General features: G+C 42.3%; 1 protein-coding gene across 1 annotated transcript in view; it reads right to left on the bottom strand.

Annotated features, from left to right (window-relative positions):
• The window catches only part of LRP12 (LDL receptor related protein 12), a 73,850-nt gene extending 54,086 nt beyond the window's left edge, over positions 1–19,764 (bottom strand). The window contains exon 1 of the mRNA XM_075549376.1: positions 19,196–19,764. Coding sequence (XP_075405491.1) covers positions 19,196–19,274 — 79 coding nt within the window. The 5' untranslated portion in view covers positions 19,275–19,764. The remainder of the gene's footprint in view (positions 1–19,195) is intronic.
• Positions 19,765–26,525: the final 6,761 nt, after the last annotated feature.

The raw sequence follows: 26,525 nt of genomic DNA, 5'->3' as shown, positions 1-26,525 counted from the left end.
AAATATCAGTATTTCCCACAAGTTACAAACAAGACACAGAATCTCATAATGTGATACTCAAAATGTCCAAGGCACAAACCCAAATCACTTAGCATACAAAAAAATGCATGAAAATGCCAACCCTTATAAGCAAAGCAGTAAGAGTATTCAGCAAGCTGACGGAGCTGTAGGAATTCTCTGACAACTTTAAGGAACCTTAAGAAAAAAAATTGTAAATGAACAATAAAATCAAAACTCAAATAAAAAATAGAAACAGGAAATAGAAAAATGAAAAAAAATTAACTGAAATTAACATAAAAAAGGTATGGTAATCCAGGACAGATGATCCCTTCAGGACCAGTGCTGAGAGTGGTGATACCGGATGGTGGAGGAAAGGTGGGTTAAAAAAGAGGCAATTGATTACAAGGATCTACATATAACCTCCTCCCTGGGGGACCGGCAACAGAAATGTGGATAAAGGCAGGGAGACGCCGGACAGTGTAAGACATGACGAAATGCTAATACTTTATAAATTATCAAGGGTTCATGAGGGAGGGGGGAGCAGGGAGGTAGGGGAAGCAGGGGGGAAAATGAGGAGGTGATAACCAAGGGCTTAAGGGCAAATGTTTTGAGAATGATGATGGCAACGAATGTACAAATGTGCTTGACACAATGGATGTATGTATGGATTGTGATAAGAGTTTTTTTTTTAAACGTTTTATTAGGGGCTCATACAACTCTTATCACAGTCCATACATATACATATATCAATTGTATAAAGCACATCTGTACATTCTTTGCCCTAATCATTTTCTTTTTTTTTTTCTCCCCTTTTCTTTTTTTACATTTTATTAGGGACTCATACAACTTGTGATAAGAGTTTTATGAGCCTCCAATAAAATGATTAAAAAACAAAAAGGTGTCTGGGGTCTTAAAGGCTTGAAGGTGAACAAGCAGCCATCTAGCTCAGAAGCAACAAAGTCCACATGGAAGAAGCACACCAGCCTGTAAGATCACGAGGTGCCAAAGGGATCAGGTATAAGACATCATAAAAAAAAAAATCTTACCATAGTGAATGAAGGGGGAAGTGCAGAGTAGAGACCCAAAGCCCATTTGTCGGCCACTGGAGATCCCCTCACAGAGGGGTCTAGGGGAGCAGATGAGTCAGTCAGGGTGCAATGTAGCACCGATGAAGAATACAGCTTTCTCCCAGATCCTGGATGCTTCCTACCCCACCCCCCAACTACAATGATCCAAATTCTACCTTGCAAGTCTGGATAGAGCAGAGGTTGTACACTGGTGCATATAGGAACTGGAGGCACAGGGAATCCAGGGTGGATGATACCTTCAGGACCAGGGGTGTGAGGGGCGATACTGGGAGATTAGAGGGTGAGAGGGTTGGAAAGGGGGAACCGATTACAAGGATCTACATGTGACCTCCTCCCTGTGGGTCGGACAACAGAGAAGGGGGTGAAGGGAGACGCCGGATAGGGCAAGATATAACAAAATAATAATCTATAAATTATCAAGGGCTCATGAGGGAGGGGGTAGTGGGGGGGGGAGGGGAAAAAAAGAGGACCTGATGCAAAGGGCTTAAGTGGAGAGCAAATGCTTTGAAAATGATTAGGGCAAAGAATGTACAGATGTGCTTTATACAATTGATGTATGAGCCACTAATAAAATGTTTTTTAAAAAAAGAAAGAAAATGAAGCTCAACTACTCACAAGGATGACTTAAAAATATAAGGTAAACGCCAAGGAGCCCATATAGAAAATGAATGTTGTTCTAACACTGATTATGGTGATGATTGTACAACTCTTCTTAATGTGATTGAACTATTACCTTATATGATATTTGAATTATATATCAATAAAACTGTTGGGGAAAAAAAAGGTACATACTAACTAGATTAGAGATGACAGAAGAGTCACCATGTCGGGAAAAAAAAAAGATGAATACAAATTCCCCAACCTTAGTGGAGAGAAAGATGGGGAGAAAGAGATGAATCCCTGCAACAATAAAAGGTGTAACATTTGTAGCACCTAAGTCCCAGAAGGAGAGAAGAAAGTGAGAGTGGCTAAAAAATGTATCTGTTAAGAAACAGGGGGGGGGGGGGGCTGAAAATCTGGAGAGTTTGGTGAAAGACATATCCTACAGATTATAAATTCTGTAGATGTATGCAAGCTGAGCAAACTCCATCTAAGATAACTAAAAGAAATCCATACTCAAATATAAGCAAGTTTCTGAAAACTACAACCTGCTTTAGCAACAAGAACTTTGAAAGCAGCTAGAAAAAGACCAACGAACAAAATCTATGGCGGCATGGACGTCAGTAGCAACTACACTTAAAGATACCTAGGCATGTGACTTAACAGAGACAATTCTAATTCAATGCCACTGAGTTAAATCCGACTCTGATTCTACAGAGAAGAAACTGTCCTTGTGGGTTTCCAAGACTGTAACTCTTTATGGGAGTAGAAAACCTCGCTTTTCTTCACAGAAAAGTTGGTTGTTTTGAATTGGTAGCCTCACAGTTAATAGCCCAATATATAATTCACTATGCTACCAGGGCCTACAAAATCCAACTATATTTAAAGAATTAAAATAAAGTATGAGATCGCCAATAAAAGTGAGTTTAAAAAATGCTGGGATTGGAAAGCACAAAATCTGAAATGAAAAAATCACTAGGAAGGCTCAGAAGATCTGAAAGAACAGAAGGGAGAATCAGCATTTGATGATAGGTCAAGGAATATCCAGTATGAAACCAAAAAAGAAAAAATGAAGGAAAATGAACAACCTCTCTAACACCTGTGAAATACCATTAAGTCTATGAACTATATGTGTACATATACGTATACTAAAAGTCCTGGAAGGAGACAGAGAAAGAGGAGCAGAAGGAACACTTAAAGAAATAATTGTATTTTAAAAAATTGATCTACAGTCCCAAGAAATTGAGCAAATTCCAAGTAGGATGAACTCACAGAGATTCAACCCTAGATATATCATAATCAACCTATCAAAAGAGAAAGACAGAATCCTAAAGGCAGCAAGAAGCAACTCCAAACACATAAAAGCCTCAAGAAGATTAACAGCTGATTTCTCACCAGAAATCGGAAGACCAGAGGCCAGCAAAATGGCTCTTACACTGTGAATGCCAGCCGAGTAACACCATCATCAGTACCCACCACACAGCGCTGCTGCAAGAGTCCCTTCGAGTTAAAATGAAGATACGAGACCTAAATCCACGTGAAAATAAAAATAAGTGGTAAAGTTAATTACATAGACAAATACATAAGACAATATCAATGTATATTTTGTTGGTAACCTATTTGACGCTACCTGATTTGAAAGCATTAACTGTACATCTGGGTTAACGGACAAGGTATCGCGAAGCCATCTGACCGACAGCAACGACAGAGGGGGAAGACAAGAGCTACGAAGTTTGTGTAATCTACTGAAATCAAGCTGCACTAATTAGAACTATCCTTTTATAAATTAAGATGTTGACTGTAATTACTTGCACAGCCACCGAGAAAATAGTGATGAGGACAGTTGGATTAAAACGGTAGACTCGAATCTATCCACTTAACATAAAAGGGTCTATTTCTATAAAAGAACAACAAAAAGAAAAAACAAATAGCTGAATGGCAGATATATAAAATCTACTTTAACGTCAATCAGACTAGATGTAAAGAGATTAAACAATCCAATCAAAAGGCAGAGATCAGCAGATATATTTTTTATAAAGACCAATTATATCCTGTCTAGGAGCCCTGATAGAACAGTATACGAGTTACCAACTGAAAGTTGGCAGTTTGAACCCACCACCATTGACCAGGAAACGATGAGGCTGCCTCTGTAAGTATTTACCTCCTTGGAAGCTCTATCTAGAGCTTCCGAATGCCACAGCCCTTTCATACAGTTCATGTGGTGGTGACCCCACCAAGCATAAATTATTTTTCTTGCTACTTCACAACTGTCACTTTGCTACTGTTGTGAATCGGGCGAGCCCTGTGAAAGGGTTGTTCGACCTCCAAAGGGGTCTCCACCCAGAGGTTGAGAAGCGCGGATCTAGAGGGTCTCTGGTGGCTTAGTGGGTTACCAGTTGGGCTGCTAACGACCAGGTCAGCAGTTCACACCCACCTGGCACTGTTCAGGAAGCTCTGTCTTTCTCCTTTCCACAGTCAGGCTCAGAAACCACGGCAGGCATGTTCATCCTATCTGATGGGGTTGGGATGGGTGGGCATCTTCTCAATGGCACTGAGCTTGGTTTGGGGGGTGGCAGGTGGGGTGGAAACCCTGTGGTGCTACTGTCTGACAGGGTGGTTATGAGGAGGAGTGATACAGTGGCAGCAGGTTTGGTTTGGTCTGGCCCTTATGTTTTCTACAAGAGACATACTTTGGATTATCTACAAATACGATTCAACATAAAAAGATGAAAAAATACATACCATTATCACTGTAACTAAAAGAGCACTGGAATGGCTATAATATGATCGAATACTTTAAGAAAAAAATTGTTATTAAAAACAAAGGACATTTTATACTGATAGAAAGTCATCTCCTCAGGAAAATATAACTGTTATAAAACTAAGGAGGCTTCAAAAAGTTCATGAAAAAGAAGAATGAAGAGATCATGGAATTCCCCACAAACTTTCTGAAGTCCTTCATATCTGTACCTATGAAACAGAGCGTCTATCAAAATGTGACATCAGCAGAACTCAAGAAAAATAGTTTTACAAAATAGATGGACTTTAATGTCCCACTTTCAATAATAAGCAGACCAACAAGGAAATGAAAAGCACTTGAATAATACTGTAAGCCAATCCAACCCATAGAACAACCCACTTGATGATAGCAGAATACATATTCTTAACTACAAGAAATACTCGCTAGGAATGACCATGCATCAGGTCATTTTAAAAAGAAAAGGTTTTGGGGAGTTTGAAACATTTGAAATCATAAAATTCATATTGTCAGGTGATGGGAAAAAAGTTAGAAATCAGTAACAGATGGAAACTTCCACAGGCCAAAGAAGAAATCACAAAGACATTATAAAATAATTTAAGATGGATTAAAAATGAAAACAAAACATACCAAAACTTACGGGACATATATAAAAGAGAACTCAGAGGGAAATTTAGTGTTGCAAACCCATATAAAGCTAAATAAGATCTCAAAGTAAAAAAAAACTATAAAAGATCATACCGATAAAAACACAGGCAAATATTCTCAACAAAATACTACAAAGTCCAAAAAGGTATAAGAATTTTAAACTATGACCAAGAGAGACTTAATCAAGGAATATACAGTTTGTTCCAGAAGGATTTATAGTCCTGTAAACCTTACACCAGGTTACTATGAGTCAGAATTGACTCTGTGGCAATGGGTTTGGTTTGAAGATGGGTTTCTTAATGCCACTTAACTATTTTAACAATTTCTGATATTATTTTAAAACACATATAACTCTACCTTAAAAAAAATTCACATTGGATTACCAGATAATCAAATCCTCAAACAAAAAGTTTGGAAACCCTTGCTATATGGTAAATAAAACACAGCATAATTTATTTACACATTCTATTGTCAAGGGCCATACATGCTGATTTTCGTCTGGGATTATAACAGATAAGAATTTAAAGATTTGCATACAAGGTTTTTGCTGCATATTATATAAGCAGGCTTTCAAAGTTCTTGGAAAAATGGAATTAAAAAGGTAAGAGGGTAGAAGGTATGGGGAGGGAGAATGGAAAAAGAGGAGCTTGACATCAAGGGTTCAAGTAGAAAGAAAATGTTTTGGAAATGTTGATGGCAACATATGTAAAGGTATGCTTAATACAACTGAATGATGGATTGTCATAAGACTTATAAGCGCCCCCCAATAAAATGATTACCGAATATACTTGAGTATAAGCGGACCTGATTATCAGTCGAGGCACCTAATTTTAACACAAAAACGGCATAAAAATATGTGAATAACTCAGCATATACACGAGTATGTAGTGTAATAATAATAATGTTTTCCACAGTTTGGAGGCCCGCTTGTCTATTCATTTTGGTCGCATGCAGTCGTGGGTCGTAGGGTAGGTGTAGGTTCACACCTAATAGATGATACAAGTCTCTCAGAGTGTCTAGTGCACATCTGAAATGTAGCTAGTTTGAACTGAAATGTGCTAGGTATAAAAAGTGCACTGGATTTAGAAGACATAAGAGAAAAACACTGCTGAACAGCTTATTAACAATTACTTTTTATTACATGTTATAATATTTTAAGTAAAGGTACTTAAGAATTCCGTGGAAAAATGCAACTATCTTTTAGTTGAAATTTTCCATACACTTTCTGAAACACCGTCATATTTGGTTAAATACATAATTTAAATTAATTTCACTGGTTGATTTTTCCTTTTAATGTGGATACTAGAAAATTTTAAATGACATATGGGGTATCCCCCGCAAAATGTAATTTTTATTACAAAAAGCTATGCATTTAAATTTTTTTTTTTACAAAATAACCCAATCACCTTCAAAGTACTCTCCATTATACTTAATACATTTATCAGATTTCGATTCCATTCCTGGAAACATTTTTCAACTCATCTGTTTGGATGGCTGACAGCACCTCGCTGTTTTTTTCTTCACCTTATCTGCATCTCAAACTGCTGTCCTCCTCATTGGCGGAAACAAAAAGAGGTTGCACTGAGTGAAGTCAGGTGAATCAGGTGTGTGGGGCCAGAGGGGTATGTTGTTTTTTGTAAAAAACTGGTGCACTGAGATGGCTGTGTGAGCAAGCGCACTGTCATGGAGGCAAAACCAGTCAGTCCCCATCTGCCATAATTCATGGCTTTTTGTTGCATGCTGTTATGTAATCTTTTCAGAATCTCTAAATAGAAACCTTGACTAACTTTCCCCCTCATATCATCAGAGGGTTTTTTTTGGGGGGGAGGGGAGTATCCCCTCATATATTGCTTACATTTGAGTATATATACACAAGGAGAAAACAAAAAAAGTTGTAAAAGAGGAAAATGTTTGTGTCTTAAAAATGACAACTATTGCTGGATTTTAAGCAAGAAAGGAATGCCAACAGATTTGTATCTTTTTAGTCACACTGGCTGCTGCTACGTAGACAGCACACTGGATCAGGACTCGACTAGAGCCAAGACTAGTTAGTGGCTGCTACAATAATGTAGGCAAAAAAAAAAAAAAAGAAAGAAAGAAAAAAGATGGGCCTCAAAATGAAGAGAACAGCAGAGACCTGAGCCGTAGAGAAAACTATGCTCTTGAATCTTCATCACTCATTACTCACAATTCTGCAATTTATTACGTCTAAACCAGAAAGATGCTAACGATTTATGAAACGTCACACAGTAAAAAGCTTACTTTCTTCCTCATAATTGAATGGTAAACTCCAACTACTACACATCCTACTCTGCTCCATTTAATCCCAATAGTCTATAAAACTGGCAACATTTCTAATCCCTCTGAAAACTGAAATGGAAACTAACTAAAGGCAAACATCAGTTATTCTTGCTTCAATGGTAAAAACGGGAGTAAGGCAATTTTACTCCTTCACTGAGGTGATACTAGCAGGGCAGTGAGTGATAAAATATTTAAGAAGAAAATAGCTTCATTTAACTTTGAAGTCTCAGGACCTACTGAAGTTGAATTTTCTGGAATAAAAAAAGTAAAGATCACTACACTTTCCAAATGTGTTCTGAAATTCACAAATCCATCACTACATCATGGTCTTTTCCAAAGACATCAAGCAAGTACTGTAGCATCTTTAACTTAGCAAAAAGTTACTTATAATCTACCTTCTTTGCTTTTTACCTTAAAAGTGTGATATAAAGTTGTGTTTTGTACCTATATCATTTTTTCCCTCATTTGACAAAAGCGATAGAATTTAGAATTGATTTATCCAAAGAGCTCTTCCCTAAATTACCCTCCTTGTAATTTAAATGCTCACTCCTTGTCACTTCTTGTACAACTACTTACCATAATATCGATCGCTTCTGGTATTACATGTTGTTAGTGTTTAGTGTTGTCTTTTCTAAAAAACTCCCTAAGGGTCCAATTGTTGTACTAAATTATAGGACATCTCCCTCAACCCATATTAAGGCCCCTTCACTCTAATCTAATGATCTCACCTTGTATTACTGAGAAAATAATAATAATCAGATGTAATCTCCATCTTCCCATCCCAAAGGTACAGACCTAAATACACTTGAACCAGTATTTTCTCCTTCACCTCCTGTCAAAAGAGAAAGTGCCACTATTCCTCTCAAAAGAGTAACTCATACTGTCCTATCTCCACCACTACATTGGTCCAAATGTCTATAGGCCCCACCTTGACTGGTCACCCTACTCAATCCTCTATAATCGCAAAAGTGACTACTTGAAAAAAACCTAACAATAGTTACACTTCAGATCAAACCCAGTCTTTCCTGATTCACAGCTACCAGAGCACCTGTTTCTCGTCCTAGCCACACCCTGCCCCTCCTTTATGACCACTAGGTTGCAGCTAAACTGACCTGACTCACTCACGTGTAGCACACCAGCTCGTTCCCGTCAGCCCTCCCTCCCCTGGTGTACACTTTTAACTTCCGTCGTTCTCACCCTCACAGGACAAGCCATCCTTTGAGACGATGTTTCCCAAAGTGGGCAATACTAGCCCCTGGTGGGGTGCTGGGCCTATCCTGGGGAGTAGGGAGGAAGGGTGTGTGTGTGTGCAAGCAGCAGCACAACACAAGCAGACGACTGGACTGTACCCGATCCTGGACGATGGGCTATAGTGCAAAAGTTTCATCATCAGGGAGGAGGGAGGGGTTGCTGAGTAATTTTTTTTCTGAAAAAAGGGAAGCACGCCAAACAAGTTTGGGAAGCTATGCTTTAAAGCAAAACAAAACCACTGGCATCAAGTCAATTCTGACCCAGCGATTCCATTTGCTTCTGAGGCTGTAAATCTTTATGGGAGCAGATAAGTTTCATCTTTCTCCAGCAGAGCATCTGTTAGGCCAGAACTGCCAACCTCAACTTAGCAGTCCAACACTTAGTAGACAGTACCACCAGTTCCTTTCATAAACAAACTCACCGCCATCGAGTTGATGCTGACTCAGGAGACCCTGTGAAACAGGTTAGAACTGTCCCTGTGAGTTTGAGACTGGAACTCTTTACAACACTAGAAAGCCCTTTCTCCCACTGAGTGGTTGGTAGTTTCAAACTGCTGATATGCAGTGAACCAGTGTGAAACACTAAGCTACTAGGGCTCCCCCCAAGGCCTTTTGATCTTACCAATGCTCCCTTCTCAAAGAAGCCTTCCTCTGATCCTACTGTGCTATTACCAACGGTGCGCCTGTGCTTCCTTTACAGCACTTATGACAGTTTATATGCACTAGACCGTAAGGTCCACGAGGCAGAAACTGTCCAGAGGCGGTGGATGTGGCTCAAAATACACGCAGGTTGTCTAGGGCTCAGGAAGTCTGAGTGGAGAAACAGACAGATCAGATTGTAATCTGTTTTTACCTTCCTAGCAGAGTTTACTTTTGACTAAGTCACAACCTCTCTGAACTTAAATTGTCTCCTATTGAAAAAGGGGTGGGGTGGGGATAAATACAGGATGTTAAATTGGGCCTAATAAAGAGAAGCAATTAAAAGGTTATAGTACCTGTAATTTATTTTAATAAATTTTAGTCTACTTCCCTCCCTGTACCAGTCATTCTCTGGGAGAAAGTGGAGGCTGCAGGCTCCTGCAGAGCTAGCTGTATAGTCTCCGAAATCCTAAGGAGCAACTCTACTGTCCCACAGGGTCACCATGTGACAGAAGCCGCCCTCGGACAGCGGGCGTGGACTTCCCCTAAGCTGAAAAAGAGACTGTGACTTGTCTCTGTTCAGGCAGATGAAGAACTTGTTTGTAGACTCTGATCTCCTACCTTACAAAAGTAGGGTTGCAATGAATTGGCATCAATTTGGCGGGAATGAGTTTGGGTTGATTTGGGGCTCTTGCTGTCTCGGGTACGGAGCAGTCCCTAGAGGAGGGCGCCCGCCATGCTTGCTAGAGCAGCGGGTTGCAGGAACGAGGAAGAGCCTCACTGAGATAGAACAATACAGTGGCTGCAAACGACTTTCACAGCCCTGAGGAGGGCACAGGTTGAGCAGGGTTGTCTTCGTTGTGCACAGGCTCTCTCTGAGTTGGGACAATTCAAAGGCACCTAACAGTATCATCTCTTATCTACTGTTCTCCCAAAAGGAAGCAGGGAAGAAAACTCAGGAAAAACAGGACAATGATGACCTTGAGAATTACAGTTCAGAAACTCAACTTAAGTCGCTAAATTACAATCTTCATTTGCTTTAAAAAACTGAGCAGGAAACAGGATTAATGTTCATGCTAAACTTCTAAAATCAAGATATTGTCTCTTTATTTAGGTCTGTATAAATCACAGTTAAATTAAATGGACCTATCTCCTTTTATGTAACATTCATTCTTTGAATTGCAATACTGCTGAAGAACTATAAAAAACAAAGTAAAAATAAATAAATAGACCACTCCAGCACCAAGAAACACACACACACACACACACACACACACACACACAGACACAAAAAGGTCTTGCTGGGCCCTTAAAGTTTAAAACGTTTAAAGCCTAAAATTTTCTAATCACCTACACACACATTTCCCTCGTGTTCTCTCGCTCTTGCTCGTTTTTTTCACTTACTATCATTTTGATGCTTTCTTCAAGGGTTGTTTTCTTTTCAGAAACTGTCTAAATTGTTTACCTAATCTGAACTGTCTCCATATGATACTTGGAATATCACTAATCCTCTAAAAGTGACATATACTCTTTTCCATCTGAAGGCCATCAAGAACACTGCAACATATGCTGCCTATCATCCTGTTTCCCCTACGGTGTGGATACGATTTACATTCTCGACTCAATGACGAGTTTAGGGTAAGCCACGAGTTCCATTTCATTCCATACATTTTATGTAATTAAACATGACATTTTAGAAATAATTGGACTCTAGATTTCTTACGTTTCAGGTATTTCTACAACTGTTCTAAAATGCGAACTTCTAGTCTATCTTTATATTGGAAATTGATAAAGTGCTACTGAATATTCCACACAGTTCAGGGGGAAAGATTCAACCATGCGATATAAAGTGCAAGCTCAGCAAAAAACCATTTTATGCTACCATATCTAGAACAGTGTTGTGTACAGCAAAGACTACATAATAAGCTTAAAATCAAGTTATACATGAATTACCACATCCACTCAAGTATCAGCTGACCCAAATATCACCAAGGCACCTAATTTTACCACAAAAACGGCATTAAAAATGTGCTGAAAAACTCGGCTTCTAGACGAGTATATATGGCACATCACAAGTCAGATAAGCCAGAATTCTTACTGAATGCTCTAGCACAGTGGTTCTCAACCTGTGGATCACGACCCATTGGGGGTCAAACAACCCTTTCACAGGGGTAGCCCGATCCATAAAGGTAGCAAAGTTACAGTTATGAAGTAGCAACGAAAATGATTTTATTGATTGGGGTTGTTATGACAACATGAACTGTATGAAAGGGTCGCTGCATGAGGAAGGTTGAGAACCACTGCAGAATAGAGCCAAAATTTAACTAGCTGCAACTTTACAAGATTATTGAAGATGACATGTAAACAATCAATTTTTAAAATTATACATTATATTTTAAGGCTTCATCCTTGTTTAATAGCTTTGATTTTCAAACTATGAACGGCATTCCATTAAAAAAAAACCCACTGCTTGGATGGTCTTTTGGCATCTGCTCAAGCCATCCCTCAATGCAAGAACACTTTGTTCTAGCAACCTGGCTTTCTGGGATGCTCACCCTCCTGACACGATCACAGAAGACAAAATGGGTACACAAGCAATGTGGTGACCTGCTATCAAAAGATAAAACATCCGGTTTTTAAAGGCTTTAAGTTAAAAAAGCAGCCATCTAGCAGAGAAGAAACAAGCCCACAAAGAGGAAGCACACCGGCCTGTGCAATCATGAGGTGTCACTGGGACTAGGTAACAGGCATCAGAAGACCCAAAGCAAACAAACAGGAGTCACAAGGAAGGGATGAGTCAACCAGTGCAGTACAGTACTGATGAAATATTCTGGTTCCTTGAGGCTTGTACACATAAACACACACACACACACACACACACACAATCATGACCCCCAGTCCTGCCTTCCACTTCAGGCTAGACTGGAGCATGTACACTGGTACCGAGAAGAGCTCACACACAGCACACGGAATCCAGATCAGATAAACTGCTTAGGAACAGAAATGGGTGTTGAGACCAGGCGGGTAGGGGTAAGGTGGGGAGAGAGGGGAAACTGATGGCAATGATCAACACATAACATCCCTACCTCCCGCCCCAGGGGGATCAACAGAAACCAAGAAAGGGAGACAGCGAGTGGTTGGTGTAAGATATGAAAATAATAATTTATAATTTATCAAGGGGACAGGAGGAGGGAGGGAGGGAAAAAGGAGGAGCTGATATTAAGGGCTCAAATAGAATATAAATGTTTAGAAAAATGGCAACATATACAAATATACATGGTTAAGGGCTGTCAGAGCCCCCAATACAATGATCTTTAAAAAATGAGGGGCTGGCTCCAATCCCAACTACGTGGATAGCCCACTCCCCCCAGAAGAATTTATTTCAGAGGACAGCATTGGAGATACAGTTCAGGAAGAGGGACATGTCTGATCAGCGCACACAGGCGCAAATGAAGGGGGAGGAAGAGAGTGGAGCACATCCTGGCCCACCAAACCTTGAGGACGATATGCCTGCTCAGAGCAGCCAATGCACGGAGAGGACCATATGGCCAGTTTCACGACGAGACATGACATCCCTCACTGACCCATAGTCCTACAGGGAACAACACTGGAGACATAGTGCGGGAATTGCGCCTTATCTGACCCCACCACATTGAGGCAAAACACTAAGGGCGTGCAACAGAACAGCAAGGGTGCAGAGGAAGGAAGTCCCAAGGGAAGACCAAAAATAGACTTTGGGGCCAGGGTGTAGCACTCCATCAGACTCAACTGGAAAACACTCCTAAAGGTAGGTCAACAAACAGACCTTGAACTATTTATAGGCTTTTTTTTTGTCATTGGGTTTTTGTTATTGTTTTGTTTTCTTTTGTTACTTTGTTTTGCTCTGTCTTGTTTTGGGTACATATTATGATCTCTGCAAGTCTATCTAGATAAGGTAGGCGGGATAAACAATGTGGAGAAGAAAACAATGGGACTGACTGCTGTGGGGACATGAGAGAGGGGGAGGAGGGGGTGGGGAAAGTGGGTGTTAAACTCAGGGACAAGGTAACAACAAGTGATCCAAAATCAGTGGCAAGGAGGGTGTAAGAGGCCTGGTAGGACTTGATCAAGGGCAATGCAACTGAGAGGAATTACTGAAACCCAAATGAAGACTGAGCATGATAGTGGGACAAGAGAAAAGTAAAAGGAAACAGAGGAAATAACTAGGTGGCAAAGGGCAATTTATAGAGGTCTAAATACAGGCATGTACATATATATTTATATATGATGATAGAGAAATAGATCTATGTGCATATATTTATAGGTTTAGTATTAAGGTAGCAGATGGACATTGGGCCTCCACTCAAGTACTTCCTCGATGCAAGAATACTTTGTTCTATTAAACTGGCATTCCATGATGCTCACCTTCTTGACACAATCGCCGAAGACAAATCAGGTCCACAGCAAATGTGGTGAAGAAAGCTGATGGTGCCTGGCTATCAAAAGATATAGCATCTGGGGTCTTAAAGGCTTGGAGATAAAACAAATGGCCATCTGTCATCTAGCTGAGAAGCAACAAAGCCCACATGGAAGAAACAAACCAGCCTGTGTGATCACGAGGTGTTGATGGGATCAGGTATCAAAGAACAAAAAATCATATCATGGTGAATGAGGGGGAGTGTGGAGTGGAGACCAAAGGCCCATCTGTAGGCAACCGAACATCCCCTTACAGAAGGGGTGTGGGGAGGGGACGAGCCAGTCAGGCTGCTGTATAGCACCGATGAAACATACAACTTTCCTCTAGTTCTTTAATGCTTCCTCCCCTCCAAGTATCATGATCCCAATTACAAATCCGGCTAGACTAGAGGATGTACACTGGTACAGATCAGAGCTGGAAACACAGGGAATCCAGGACAGATAAACCCCTTAGGGCCAATAATGAGAGTAGCGATACCAGATGGGTAAGGTGAAGGTGGGGTGAAGGTAGGTAAGGTGAAGATAGAAAGGGAACCGATCATAAGGATCTACACATATCCCTCTCCCTGGGGGACAGACAACAGAAAAGTGGGTAAAGGGAGACACCGGACAGTATAAGACATGACAAAATAATAATTTATAAATTATCAAGGGTTTGTGAGGGAGGGGAAAAAACGTAGCTGATACCAAAGGCTTAAGTAGAAAGAAAATGTTTTGAGAATGATAAAGGCAACAAATGTACAAATGTGCTTGACACAATGGATGGATGGATGGATTGTGATAAGAATTGTACAAGCCCCCAATAAAATTTTAAAATAAGTAAATGATGAAACAAAAACCCCTCACTACCACGCAGGAGATTCTGAGAGCTAGCAGCCCTATGTAGGGTTTCCAAGGCTCCCCATTCTTTACAGGAGCAGACGGCCTCTACTTCCTCCCCAGGCGTGCCTAGTGAGTTTGAACCAACGACCTTCTGATTAATAGCCCTCAACAGTGCCACCAGACCCAAACTCAGATGGTTCTGGTTTCCATCGAGTTGATGCCAACTCATCGCTCTCCATTAGAGGGCTCAAAATTCAATGAATGATTCCAGACTAGCAAAGAGAAAACAAAGTGGGTAAATAGAAGATATCAACACGTATCACTGATATATGGGTAGTACTTCATGAACTGTGTGTGTGTGTGTGCCTGTGTAAGGTGGCGATGTGGAATAAGCATTAGTTGCTAACTGCAAGGTCTGTTCAAAGCCATCAGCTGCTCTGAAACCCTACATACAGTCACTATGAATCAGAATGGACTTGACGGGAGTGGGTTTGGGTGGGTTGGATGCTGGACTGCTAAGTACAAGTTCGGCAGTTCAAACCTACTAGCCATGCTGCAGGAGAAGTTGATACTGTCTACTTCTGTAAAGATTTATAGTCTCAGAGAGCCTACATAGGGTCAGTGTCAGACTTGACCTGATGGCAGTTAGTTTGATTCCTATACATGTGTACAGATAAAAATATGTATACACATAGGGAGAAATGTAAAGGTTGGGTTTGAGTAAAAAAAACACCCAAAAGCTTGAAAATACTGATCTGGGAGACAAAGAGAAGCAGAAAAAAAGCCATTAAAACAAACTTAAAATAGTGTGAGGGGTGAGCAAGATGAACAGCACCTTTGATGAGGAGACCTCTATACAGTTGATGAAGAAGCACATTTCTGTCTCAAAGGCCTCAGACCAAGCCTAGTGCAGCTCAGTACTGCCCCCACTAATGTTCCTACCCTTTCCAACTTCTAGTCCACTGCCATGAGATGCTGGCACACAGTGGCCCTGGTTTCCCACACTCTTTATAGGAGTAGAAAGCCTTATCCTTCTCCAACAGAGCAGCTTGTGGATTCAACACGAAACCCATCCCACCACCAGGGACCCTTCAAACTCTAAAGGCAGAGGTTGTTCTTTATTTTCTCCTCCTAACTCTTGGGGGCAATCCAGTTCTGTTAAGAGATAGAAACTTCTGTAGATAATCACTGCTCCTAGGACGGTGACATCTAGGACATGTCATGATTTGTGCTATATTGCATCCAGCTGATTCCAACTCAGTCGCCCTGCAGAATGAAGCAAACTGCTCCTACAGGTTCCCTAGGCTGTATTCTCTCCGGGGCAGGTCACCAGGTCTTTCCTCCACCACTGCAGTCTTCCGAGGGGAGCAGGTGCTGCTTTAACTGTTGCACCACCAGGCTGCCTTTTAGAAAACAGGAAATGAATTATAACTCACAATGAGAGAGGGTTTAAAGTAAGATCTTGGAAAGGAGAAAAGTAACTTGAAAGTGTAATCATTGCACATGACCCAACACAGTCGACGTGAAGATAAATGCAGGCTTTCAAAAAAGGTAAATAAAATGCTCCAAAGATCCAAGGCATGACCTGTAGTTGGTGCTGTCGGGTGCCATCAACTTGGTTCCGCCTCACATCAATCCTCCGCAGTCCGGTTTCAACCTCATACTTACTGCTGTTTGAACCCATCGTTGCAGCTCCTGCGTCAATTCATCGTACTGAGGGTCTCCCTCTTTCTCGGACCCGCCGCTAAACCAAGGCTGCTTTCCTTCCCCACAGCTGGGTCCTTCCTCATAGCATGTGCAAAAATACTGAGGCAAAGTCTTATCATGCTTGCTTCTAAGATGTGTTATGGTTGCACTTCTAAGCAAGATGTGTTTGTTTCTCTGCCAGTCCATGGTATATTCAATATTCTTCACCAACACGATAATTAAAAGGCATCAATTCTTTTTCAGCTTTCCTTATTTGATTATCTTTTGCATGATTATGAGGCGATTGAAAATATGGTTTGGGTTGGGAATAGCTTAATCTCAAAGTGACATGTTTTGCTTTTTAAATAAAGAGATCTTTTAACAGCAGAGGCACAACTTGGAGCCATTCAACATTACAGTTTGTAGCTAAAAAAAGTGTCTCTGTGTTTAGAATTAATATGGGAATCGCTTGGATACTAATAATTAACTTGTCTTTTTCTTCTATGCAATGGCCTTTGTTAAGAGGTACTCTGGATATTCAGCTGTTTTAACAGAGCTTTCTAATTATTTTTGATGCCACGTAAAAAAAACTCAACAACCTTCTGACTGTAGAAAGAATAGTTTAATAAATTACAGCTAGTATCTGCTATAAGAGGTTCAAGGTGGTGGGTATTTCTCAGAACGCATTCACTACTCACTTTACTACAGTATATTCAAGTTACAACATCCCCACTATTTGTTATAGATGCACACTCCTCCCCCTTTCCCACTGCTCTATTATTTCTAACACGAACCCAAATATGGTTTGAGAGACTGAAGCGAGAGGACACAAAGGCAGCTATAAAGAGAATTCCCTCGGCTGTAGGGTAACAGGTTCCTTTAATCTCTGCCCCTACAGTGTAATGATCTGCTTTGCTCACTACCTCCTTTTTTTCATATACTTTGAAAACTTGCTGTGGCTCCAGAAGTCAATCCTTTGAATAATCACTTGTTAGTTTTTAAATTTGGTCCCACATTGTTGGGGTGGAGGTAGGGGGAAAGAAATGGAGTTTCAGACTTTGCCTACTAACAATTTCTCGTTGAACACAAATTCCAAAAAGACAAATCTTGGATAAGCACCTACCACAGTATCATTTTGCATTGATGTATAAAAGAATTCACATCAAGACAAATTAGCGGGGTTCAGTTGCTCTTATCCCTACAGGCACAACATTTTTTTTAAGTTCAAACCCCTAATGCAGCAGTTTTAACAAGAGTGCTAAGGGAACAACACATCTATTTATCCTTTCTGATCAGACACTACAGAAATTCAATTCTGATTATAGCAAACGACCAAGCTGGACATTCCTAATCACCCTGGATTAAAGATGCCTCCCACTTTCTTCTCTCTCTTGGGCCATTACAACACACCTATATCAGAACTACACCCACCTTCAGGCCAGAAGAAACAACATAATAGCTTATTGATCTCTGGTGTAAACCCAAACCCACAAGTCATCAAAGCAAGTAGGGATCACTGCCACTTGAAGCGACTAAAAATCAGGAGTCAAGCACTGGGTTTTCTGGTCACACCAAAGTGCAGCTAGCAAATGTCACATCAAATGTGGACCACAACCAAAGCAACAAACAAAAAAGACTAACACCCATCAGAGAAGGGACTAAGTAATCTGCTCCAAACTACATGGGAAAGATGACTATTTGCTGTTGGCAAGTGCCAATTTAAATTCATTATATTTTTCACTGAGTGTAATTTCTGAGATTTAAGTTACCCTTACAGTTAACTCAAAGACAAATGATGTCAAAAGAAGTATTTGCTCATGAATTACATAGTGAATGAAACATCCCCTGCAGCCACGCTCAGTCAAACCAATGTTCATGGCAAATGACAGGCTTTTTGTAAGTAAATGTTGCTATCGAATAGCACCTATTTCTTTATTCTGATGAGATCAGGTGAGTTGAGGGTTGCATGGCCCTAGACTAATTCCTTTATTCTGAAGGAATCAAGCACCACTCCAAACACGAAAGAGTTGCTGTGAGACGCCCCTCCCTAATCCATAATGTGTTTCACTAATAAACTAGTCATTCCCTCCAGTAATGTGCTTGCCAATTCCATTTAGCTCTTGCAGAGGGGGTCTGGACGGCAGGTGGGTTTGTTGCTGTTGTTGTGGTCTGAATGTTAACACAAAGCTTAGGGCTCACTCATAGCCTCCGGTCTTCTCTTGGCTTCAAAAGAATGTACCTTACCCGTTTTGTGAGACTGGGGGAAAAAAAGTGACCACACAGCAGGCGACAAGGACAGGAAAAATGACAACTGAACTAGGAGTCCGTGCAGACATCTGCGCCCCAGAGGAGAGGCTGGAGCGATTTCCTGGCCTCCTCAGGGTGCTGTGCGGCTAGGGTAGGAACAGGACCCTACACGCCCGGGACTGCGGGGGCCTCTGCCCGCAGGTAGTGGGTGCAAACAGCATCCCGCCCTTGTTCCAGGGAATAGGGAAGGGGCGGGCTAGGGGTTGGTGGGAATTTCAGCAGCCAAAGAACTTCTTGACCCCGGGACAGCGAAAGGGGTGGCAGGACCGTCCGGAAGCGCGGGGGGCGCCCGCCCCCTTTCTCTCGCCTTTGCACACATTTTCGCGAGTGTGTGTGTCGTGCAAGGGGCTGCGAGCGAGGTGTCGGCCGCTGGGGCCCTCCAGCCCAAGTCAGGAAGTCCGACAGTCGCCCTCCGGTTCCAACGGGGGTAACCCCTTCTCCCACACCCCGAGGGCAGCGAGTGAGAAAGCATCCTCTGCCTCTACAGCCACTCCGCCACATCTACCCCCCTCGCCCGGTCTTTGTCCCGCGGGCGGCTGGGCTCGCCCGGTCGCTCGGGGAAACCCCGTCCCGGAGGCCTGGGGGCCCGGGGTCGCCCCAGCTTTGTTCGGTCAGCTAGGCGAGAGGACGCGGGCACTTACCGCACACCCCAGCGAGCAAGAGCAACACCAATGCAGCCCTCCACCACGGAGACTCTTTTGTGCTCCAGCGACGGGCCATAACCACGGCAGATGGAAGGACCGAAGAGGAGGAGGAGGCGATGGAGGCGGAGGCGAAGGAGGAGGAGGAGGAGGAGCCGGGCCAGACGCCGCCGCCGCCGCCGCCGCCGATCCCCCGGCTGCTCCCTGCGCTTTCCGCGGCAGCGGGAGGGGGAGGGGAGGGGCTACCGCCGTCCGCGTGCGCCCCTTCCCTCCCTCCGGCCCTCGTCAGCCGCTCCCACCCGGCGCCGCGACAAGCCCGCACGGAGCGGCCCTCGTTGGGTCAGGGGAGTTCAGCGCGCGCGTCGGCGCCGAGCGAGGGGGCAGCGAACGCGAGACTCCGGCCTCGCGCCGCCCAGGCTAGCCCCCGCCGCCACCCTCCAGACGGAGCGCGAGCGGGGGACCGCGCCCATCCGTGCGCTCGGCAATCCCCTGGCCCGCCTGCCTCGGCGCCCGCCCCGCGCTCCGGCGGACAGGGGCTGTCTGGGGGCCGCTTCCCGCTCTGGGAGCCCGGGAGCAAGGCAGTGGCAATCGATGGGCGAGTGCGCGAACGCCGGCCGCTGGCGGAGCGGGGGCGGGTGGCGGAGCTCCGCTGCAGTCTGAGGCGGAGACCTCGACGCTGGCCCCGCGCGTGCGGAGGGGACGAGTTGGAAGACTAAGGGTGGCGGCTTGGGAGGAGGAGAAAGTGGGTGATTGGAGGCTGGGAACTTGGGTGTTGTTTTCCTCCCTTCGCTCGCCTCCCCTTAACACCGCCGAGGAGCTGGGGGTTGGATGGGCGCCGGTTGGGGCAACCGAGCAGATCGGAGGGGACGCGGGCCAGGGTCCTGGGGAGCCCCCGCTCAGGGTCCCCGAGGGGATTCGGGCCAAGCTAGAGTGGGGACCGCGCCCAGGCTGCCGTAGGAGCCGCGAGAGGCCCTTGGACATCACTCCAGGCGTTGATGCGAGAAGAGAGCAAGTCTGGAAATGACGCGGGGGGTGGGAGGGTGTTCGAAAAATAAGAGGCTTCACCTCGCGTTCCCTAACTCCCCTAAACCTGTACCTTGAGCCTTACAAGTGCGACCGTTCCCGTTGCACTTTCGAAATATTTCTGTAGTGCCACGGCAGATCTACCGTCTTGAATTTTTAACGTGTTTTGTCTTCTTCATGTCTTCCCTGCCCAGCTACACTTGTCATTTTGCACGCACCTTCCCGGGCTCTTCGTGAAGACCCACAGTCCACTGTGTCGTCCTCTTGGCATAGAACGTTTAAACAACCTGGGAGTTAAGTTGTAATACCCACATTTTCTAGCTAAGGAAAGAAGACTCACAAAAGGTTAAAGGACACGAAAGGGTAGCGCTTGGTGTGAAACGGGTTTCTCTTTTTAAGTTCAGGATTGTTTCCCCTATACCATAGTGTAATCTAACAATGCCAATAACTTTTAAGTTCCAAAACAAGGTGGGGGGGCTTCAAACGTTCAGGGGAGCAATTCAGTTATTGTTTACTTCCACTTTCCCATAGGCTTTTTGAAGCCCCCTCAAACTTTATATACTCTGCCCGTTTTCCCCCTTTAAGATCCTATCCATCTCCCCCTCCCAGGAAATAGTATTCTAAAAGGAAAAGCATTCCTCAAATATTACAAAACCCATCAACTAAACCTTTATTAGTTGACAAGAAAGCTACCAAAATTCAAAAGACGTTTTCCACTTCAGAAAAAGCAGTTTTATTGTTCTTCATTAAGTAACCTGCAGATAATTTGCCTTTCGTGCCTTTAGGGTGCCAAACTACTTGCCTGCTTCCCTAGATCTGTACATCACTCTGCCACGAACAGCTGTGTTTAAGATAGGCCACAAGCAAAAGGGAGAATTGGAAAGGCTGTGGACAGCCTCCTCTCCTCTCCTCCTCCTCTCCTGTCCTCTCCTCTCCTCTCCCCTCCCCTCCCCTCCCCTTCCCTCCCCTCCCTTCCCCCCTCTCTCCTCTCTCCCCTCTCCCCTCTCCCCTCTCCCCTACCCTCCTTGCTCTTCAAGTCTCTAAAGAGGTCTAGTGCAGCACATTTACCTAGAGCAATGCATTGTTTGAACTCTTAATTGCAGCTTCCATGTGCATTGATTATGAATCCAAGAAAGATAAAACCTTTTGGCAACTTCAACCTTTTCTTGATTTATCATCATGTTACCTATTACTCCAGTTGTAAGGATTTTGGTCTTGACATTGAGTTGTAATGCAGACTGAAGCCTGCAATCCTTGATTTTCTTCAAGTGCTTCAGGTCCTCTTCACTTTGAACAAGCAAAGTTGTGTTGGCTGCACATCGCAGGTTGTTAATTAGCCTTCCTCCAATCCTGGCGCCGCATTCTTCATCCTTTAAGTAAGCTGCTCTGATGACTTGTTCAACATTCAGATTGAATAAGTATGGTGAAAGGATTTCATCCTTGATGCACACCTTTCCTTATTTTAAACCATACAGTATTTCCTTGTCCTATTTGCACAATTGTCTCTTGATCCATGTACAAATTACACAGCGCAATGCAATGTACTGGAATTCCCATTCTTCTCAAGATTATCCACAGTTTGTTATGATCCATCCAGTCAGATTCCTTGGCATAGTAAACACACACACACACACACACACACACACACACACACACACAAGCAAACATCTTTCTGCTCTTTTCTATTTTCAGCCAAGATCCATCTGACCTCAACAATGATATCCCTTGTTCCACAACCTCTTTTGAATCTGGTCTGTGTCTCTGGCATTTCCCTGTCAGTGTACTGCTGCACCCATTGTTGGATGATCTTCAGGAAAATTCCACTGAGGAAAAGTGATGCCTTTAAGTGTGCTTTTAACATTGACAAACCACAAGAAGGAGCCAGATCGGGATGGTTTTCCATGGAAACGTTTACAACACGTCCCTTGGTTGTTGAGAGGAAAGAGCAGGAATATTATGGTGGAGTACTCGCTAGTGAAGCTTTCCCAGGTGTTTTCTGCTAAAGCTTTGACTTTCTCAAAACACTCTCCTAATAAGCAGATGTTAACATTCTTTAGCCATCCAGCAAATCAAATAGCAACTGCCATAGCTGTTGCCATAATATTTGCTCTTGACTGGACCGCTTTTGCTTTGACCTGACTACTTCCACCTCTTGGTAGCCATTGTTTCTATGGTGCTTTGTTTTCAGGGGCATACTGGTAAAGCCATATTTCATCACTGGTTACAACACTTCTAAGAAATGCATCAGGATATTGATCCCACTGGTTTAAAATGTCCATGGAAAGCCCTGCTCTCAGTGATCTGGGCACAGTGGGTTTGGCACTCATCAAGCAAAGTTTGCCTAACGTTAATTTTCTAGTCAATTTGTATAAACAAAAAATTGAAATATCTGTGGTATTGGTTATTATTTCTTCAATTAGGGCACAAATGATTAACTTTTTCCTCAAAATGTATTTAAATGGTCTGCTCATGCGGGCTTCATCTTCAACATTATTTCATGCCTCCTGAAAAACAAGATAACTATTTGTAAACTGATTTATTTGGGACATTGTCCCCAAACTTGTCATAAAGCACCAAAGATTTCTCCACTCAAGCCTTATGCTTCAATTTTAACATAATTCATGTTGCTCTGATAGGGGCTGTTTTCAAACTATTGTCATATCCTTGTTGGTTCCTTAAGCTCGATCCTCTTCAGACATACCAAATTTGTACAAGTTGTCTCAGTATAAAAATTGTTATAATCCATGCACCATTTTTCATAATATGCATTTCCACTAACTTTTTGAAGACTTTTTTCCAAAACCTGTTAATTCTAAATTATTCCTAATGAATAATTTGTTGGTGTTGCAAAATTATTAGTAGCTGGGCACTTCTGTGCTCACCTTTTGAGAATATGTTTCACGACAGTAATTTATATAAAATAATCTCAGAACGTCAGACATAAGTAAGCAGCATGGTATAGACTAGGCAATGGTTGTTTATAGTTTGAATTGTATCCCTTAAAAAGTAATGCTGATCTCTACCTGTTAATGTAACCCTATCTGGAGTCCTGAATGGTGTAAATGGTTAGTGCACTCATGGTTGGAAATTGAGTTTACCCAGTAGCACCTCGGTAAAACCTGACAATTTAATTCAGCCCCCAAAGCAGCCATTGAAAACCATATGTGGCGCAGTTCTACTCTAATGAGTACGGAGTAGCCATGAGTCAGCGATGACGGGATAATTGGTTTGGAGAACAGTAGGTTTGCCATGTTCATGAGACCTCACTGAACTAGCATGGTTTATACTTAATCACTTCTGAGGGGATCTTTTTTAAAAAAAAAAAAAGTCAGGGGTTGAGGGGACCAGTCATGGAGAGAGAGAGACATGGGAGGAAATGACCATATAAAGAACCAAGACCAAGTCAAGGAACGGTAAGCAACTGCTTTGGGCTGCTAACCAGGATCAGCTCCTCCGAGAGAATTACCAGGATTTGGACCTCTAGTTTGCAAAGCAGCCGGACAATAAATGTCTGTTCTTTAGAGCCCCGACTTTGTGGTGTCTGGTGAAGGCAGCAAGAGGGAACCAATAGAGTTTATTCTTCAGTAGCACTGGGCTGATAGTATCAAATGACTCATTTATGAGAGAGCACTTTGAAGTCTATAAAAACAATGCATGGAAAGCATTAAACTACTGATTTTACTTGGCCAGAGTTCTGATCTGTAGCCTACCCTAAAAAGTACAAAGTGTCCCTCTGAGATTGATGGGGTTCTTACTCTGGGTCCCTGCCTGGGCTGCCAGGAGTCTCATAGCTTCCTGAAATTGTATGGCAATTGTGTGCTCTTGATCGTTTATGGGGCGAAGATTCATTATTTTCATCAGATTCTCAATGGACTCTGTGAAGCATAGTGGAAAAAATAAAAGGTTAAGGAAAATTGAATGAGGCGAGGATTTGACTTGCTCCGAAATTCTTTTCCAGGTGTTTCTCACACTTCTCAAATCCAAGCAGTTGGGGGTGGAGAAGTAAATGCGTCGATGGCTTCTTTTGCTTTGAAATATTTTGACAAGGCCCATGACCCTTCTCTGCTTTATGGATACATCTCTTAAATCATCCTTTTCTTTTGAGCTTAACCTTCTTGTTCATTATTATTTGATTTTTGGTCATCAACTGCAGAGACGATGAAACCTGTGAGAGCCAGAATTCAACTCCACAGGGCTGCTTTTTTCCCCAGGTCTCACGAGTTTTCCACCTTTGATGTGTTGCTGTTTTACCAATTTTCTGTGGCTTGTTTCAGTGGAAACAAGTTACGTTTTCCTTCTCTGATCGGTGTCTTACAGTTTGGCTTTCCCAGGATTTACTGTAATGGTTTAATATTTACTCTTGTTGCTCATACAACACATTCCTTCCCAGTGTACACCCTGCTGCAATCAGTAGCCTTTGAGTATATCATCAACCTTGTGAAGGGAGACTGGGAATTTTAGTCTGCCACTCTGAGAATCATCTTTTGCTGGAAAGAAAATTGATGATAGTTGGTTCTTCCTGGCATGCTGCCAGAGAAAGCTAACTCTTTTAGCTTCCTCCATTCCCCAAAAGGAGAATTATGTAGATAAACAAACAAACATGATAAAGACATAAATAGCTAAAAGAGAAGGAAAAACATATTTAGAGATAATAGTTAAATAAGTGAATTATCTTTACCAGCCAATTGTAATTTCCATTGGAGTTTAATACTATAAGGTAATGAATGAGATCCATCAATCCAGGCAACTTCTATACCAGCTCCCTAGCATATTTATTGTTGTTATTATTTATTATGTTCTGTGCTCTGACAACATATCCAGCATTGTACCAAGCAGTCAAAGATATAATCCTGCCTCTAAAGTAAATATCCAAAATTCACATAGATTTACACCCCCTTAAACTCAGTTTAATTGGAAAACCCGACCGTAGAGCATGTATGAACTTACAGTGCTAATTGCATCTATCTCTAATAGATGGATGGAACAGTTGACCCAACAAAAGAAAAAAAAGTGTGAAAGGGGGAAATGAACTACTGGCCCTGGAGATTATGAAGGGATTCACTGAGGGTTTTGTTTTGTTTTTGTTCTTTGTTGTTGAACTACTATGTTTCAAAGTGCACATAACTTTTATGTTTTCAAGGTTCTTCTTATGATTGATTGAGGATTTGAACGTAGAATGCTTTTAGGCTGTGATCTCATCCCCCGTCCCCATGAGCCCACGAGAAGTGAGTCTGGCAAGGCTGATCACAACCTTAATTTCCGCAGATATAACAGAAGCTAACTGAGTTTGCACTTTGCCCAAATCTAAAAAGGATTTGCGGTTCCTCATTATATTTGGCAATATAATATACTGCAGAGGTTAAAAGCATAGGACTTGAGACTTCAACAGAGTTGAATTGAACTTGGTGACTGACTTTGGGCAAGTAGCCAACCCTCCAGGGGCACCTCATATTTCTACCCCCAATATGGGGTCCCCACTGAATTGTTTATATGCTTTAATTGAGATCATAAGAATTGCTAATACATATTGAGTCTTTCAAGTGCTATGGGTTAAGCATTGGACTGTGAACAGCAAAGTTGGTGGTTCAAACCCACCACCCTGATTTATAGTCTCAGAAACCCATAGAATCATTGAGTTAGGATCAACTCAGTGGGCTTGTTTTTTTAGAAAGACATTCTACACACTTAATCCTCAAAATAATCCTATGATATAAAAGCTATTATTTATTACCTCCATTCTTTCAAATAAAAAGACTGAGGCACAGGGACATCCAGTCTTTTTTCCAAGGTTATGTAGTTAGTTCAAGGCCCACATTTTAACTCAGGCAGGCTGGTTATAGAATGGCCATTCAGTCACTTCACCACCATGTGATATGTGAAGAACTCACTGCGAGGCATATACTAGATGCTCAGTAAGTGGCAGCTCCTTCAGTAAGAGCCTAAACGACATTAACATCACAGTCCTTGTGCTCTAATATCATGCACTTTAAAATAAAGACGATGTAGGAATTGTTCTGGTTTCCTTGTGTTTTCTGAGAGTTGATCATCAACAGTATACTTTAAGAAATTGTACAGCCTAGCGTTATTTATGTTAAGTACACTTAAGCCTACTTTAGAGATTTTGTTCTCTCGCTCTCTCTTAAAAAGTTTATTTTTCCCTTGTTTTTCTTCTTCCTTTCTTTTTTTAAAAAAATTGGAAAACATTAAGATAGTATCCATTAGATGAAGCAGAAGTCTGTCTTTTTGCTGCTTGTGCTATTATTTTCTCCAGTGACCCTGGAACCGTTAATTTTAGTTCCCTTTGAAG

The sequence above is a fragment of the Tenrec ecaudatus genome, chromosome 5 (genome assembly GCF_050624435.1).
Source record: "Tenrec ecaudatus isolate mTenEca1 chromosome 5, mTenEca1.hap1, whole genome shotgun sequence".
Lineage (NCBI taxonomy): Eukaryota > Metazoa > Chordata > Mammalia > Afrosoricida > Tenrecidae > Tenrec > Tenrec ecaudatus.
This window is presented reverse-complemented; position numbering and strand designations above follow the sequence as displayed.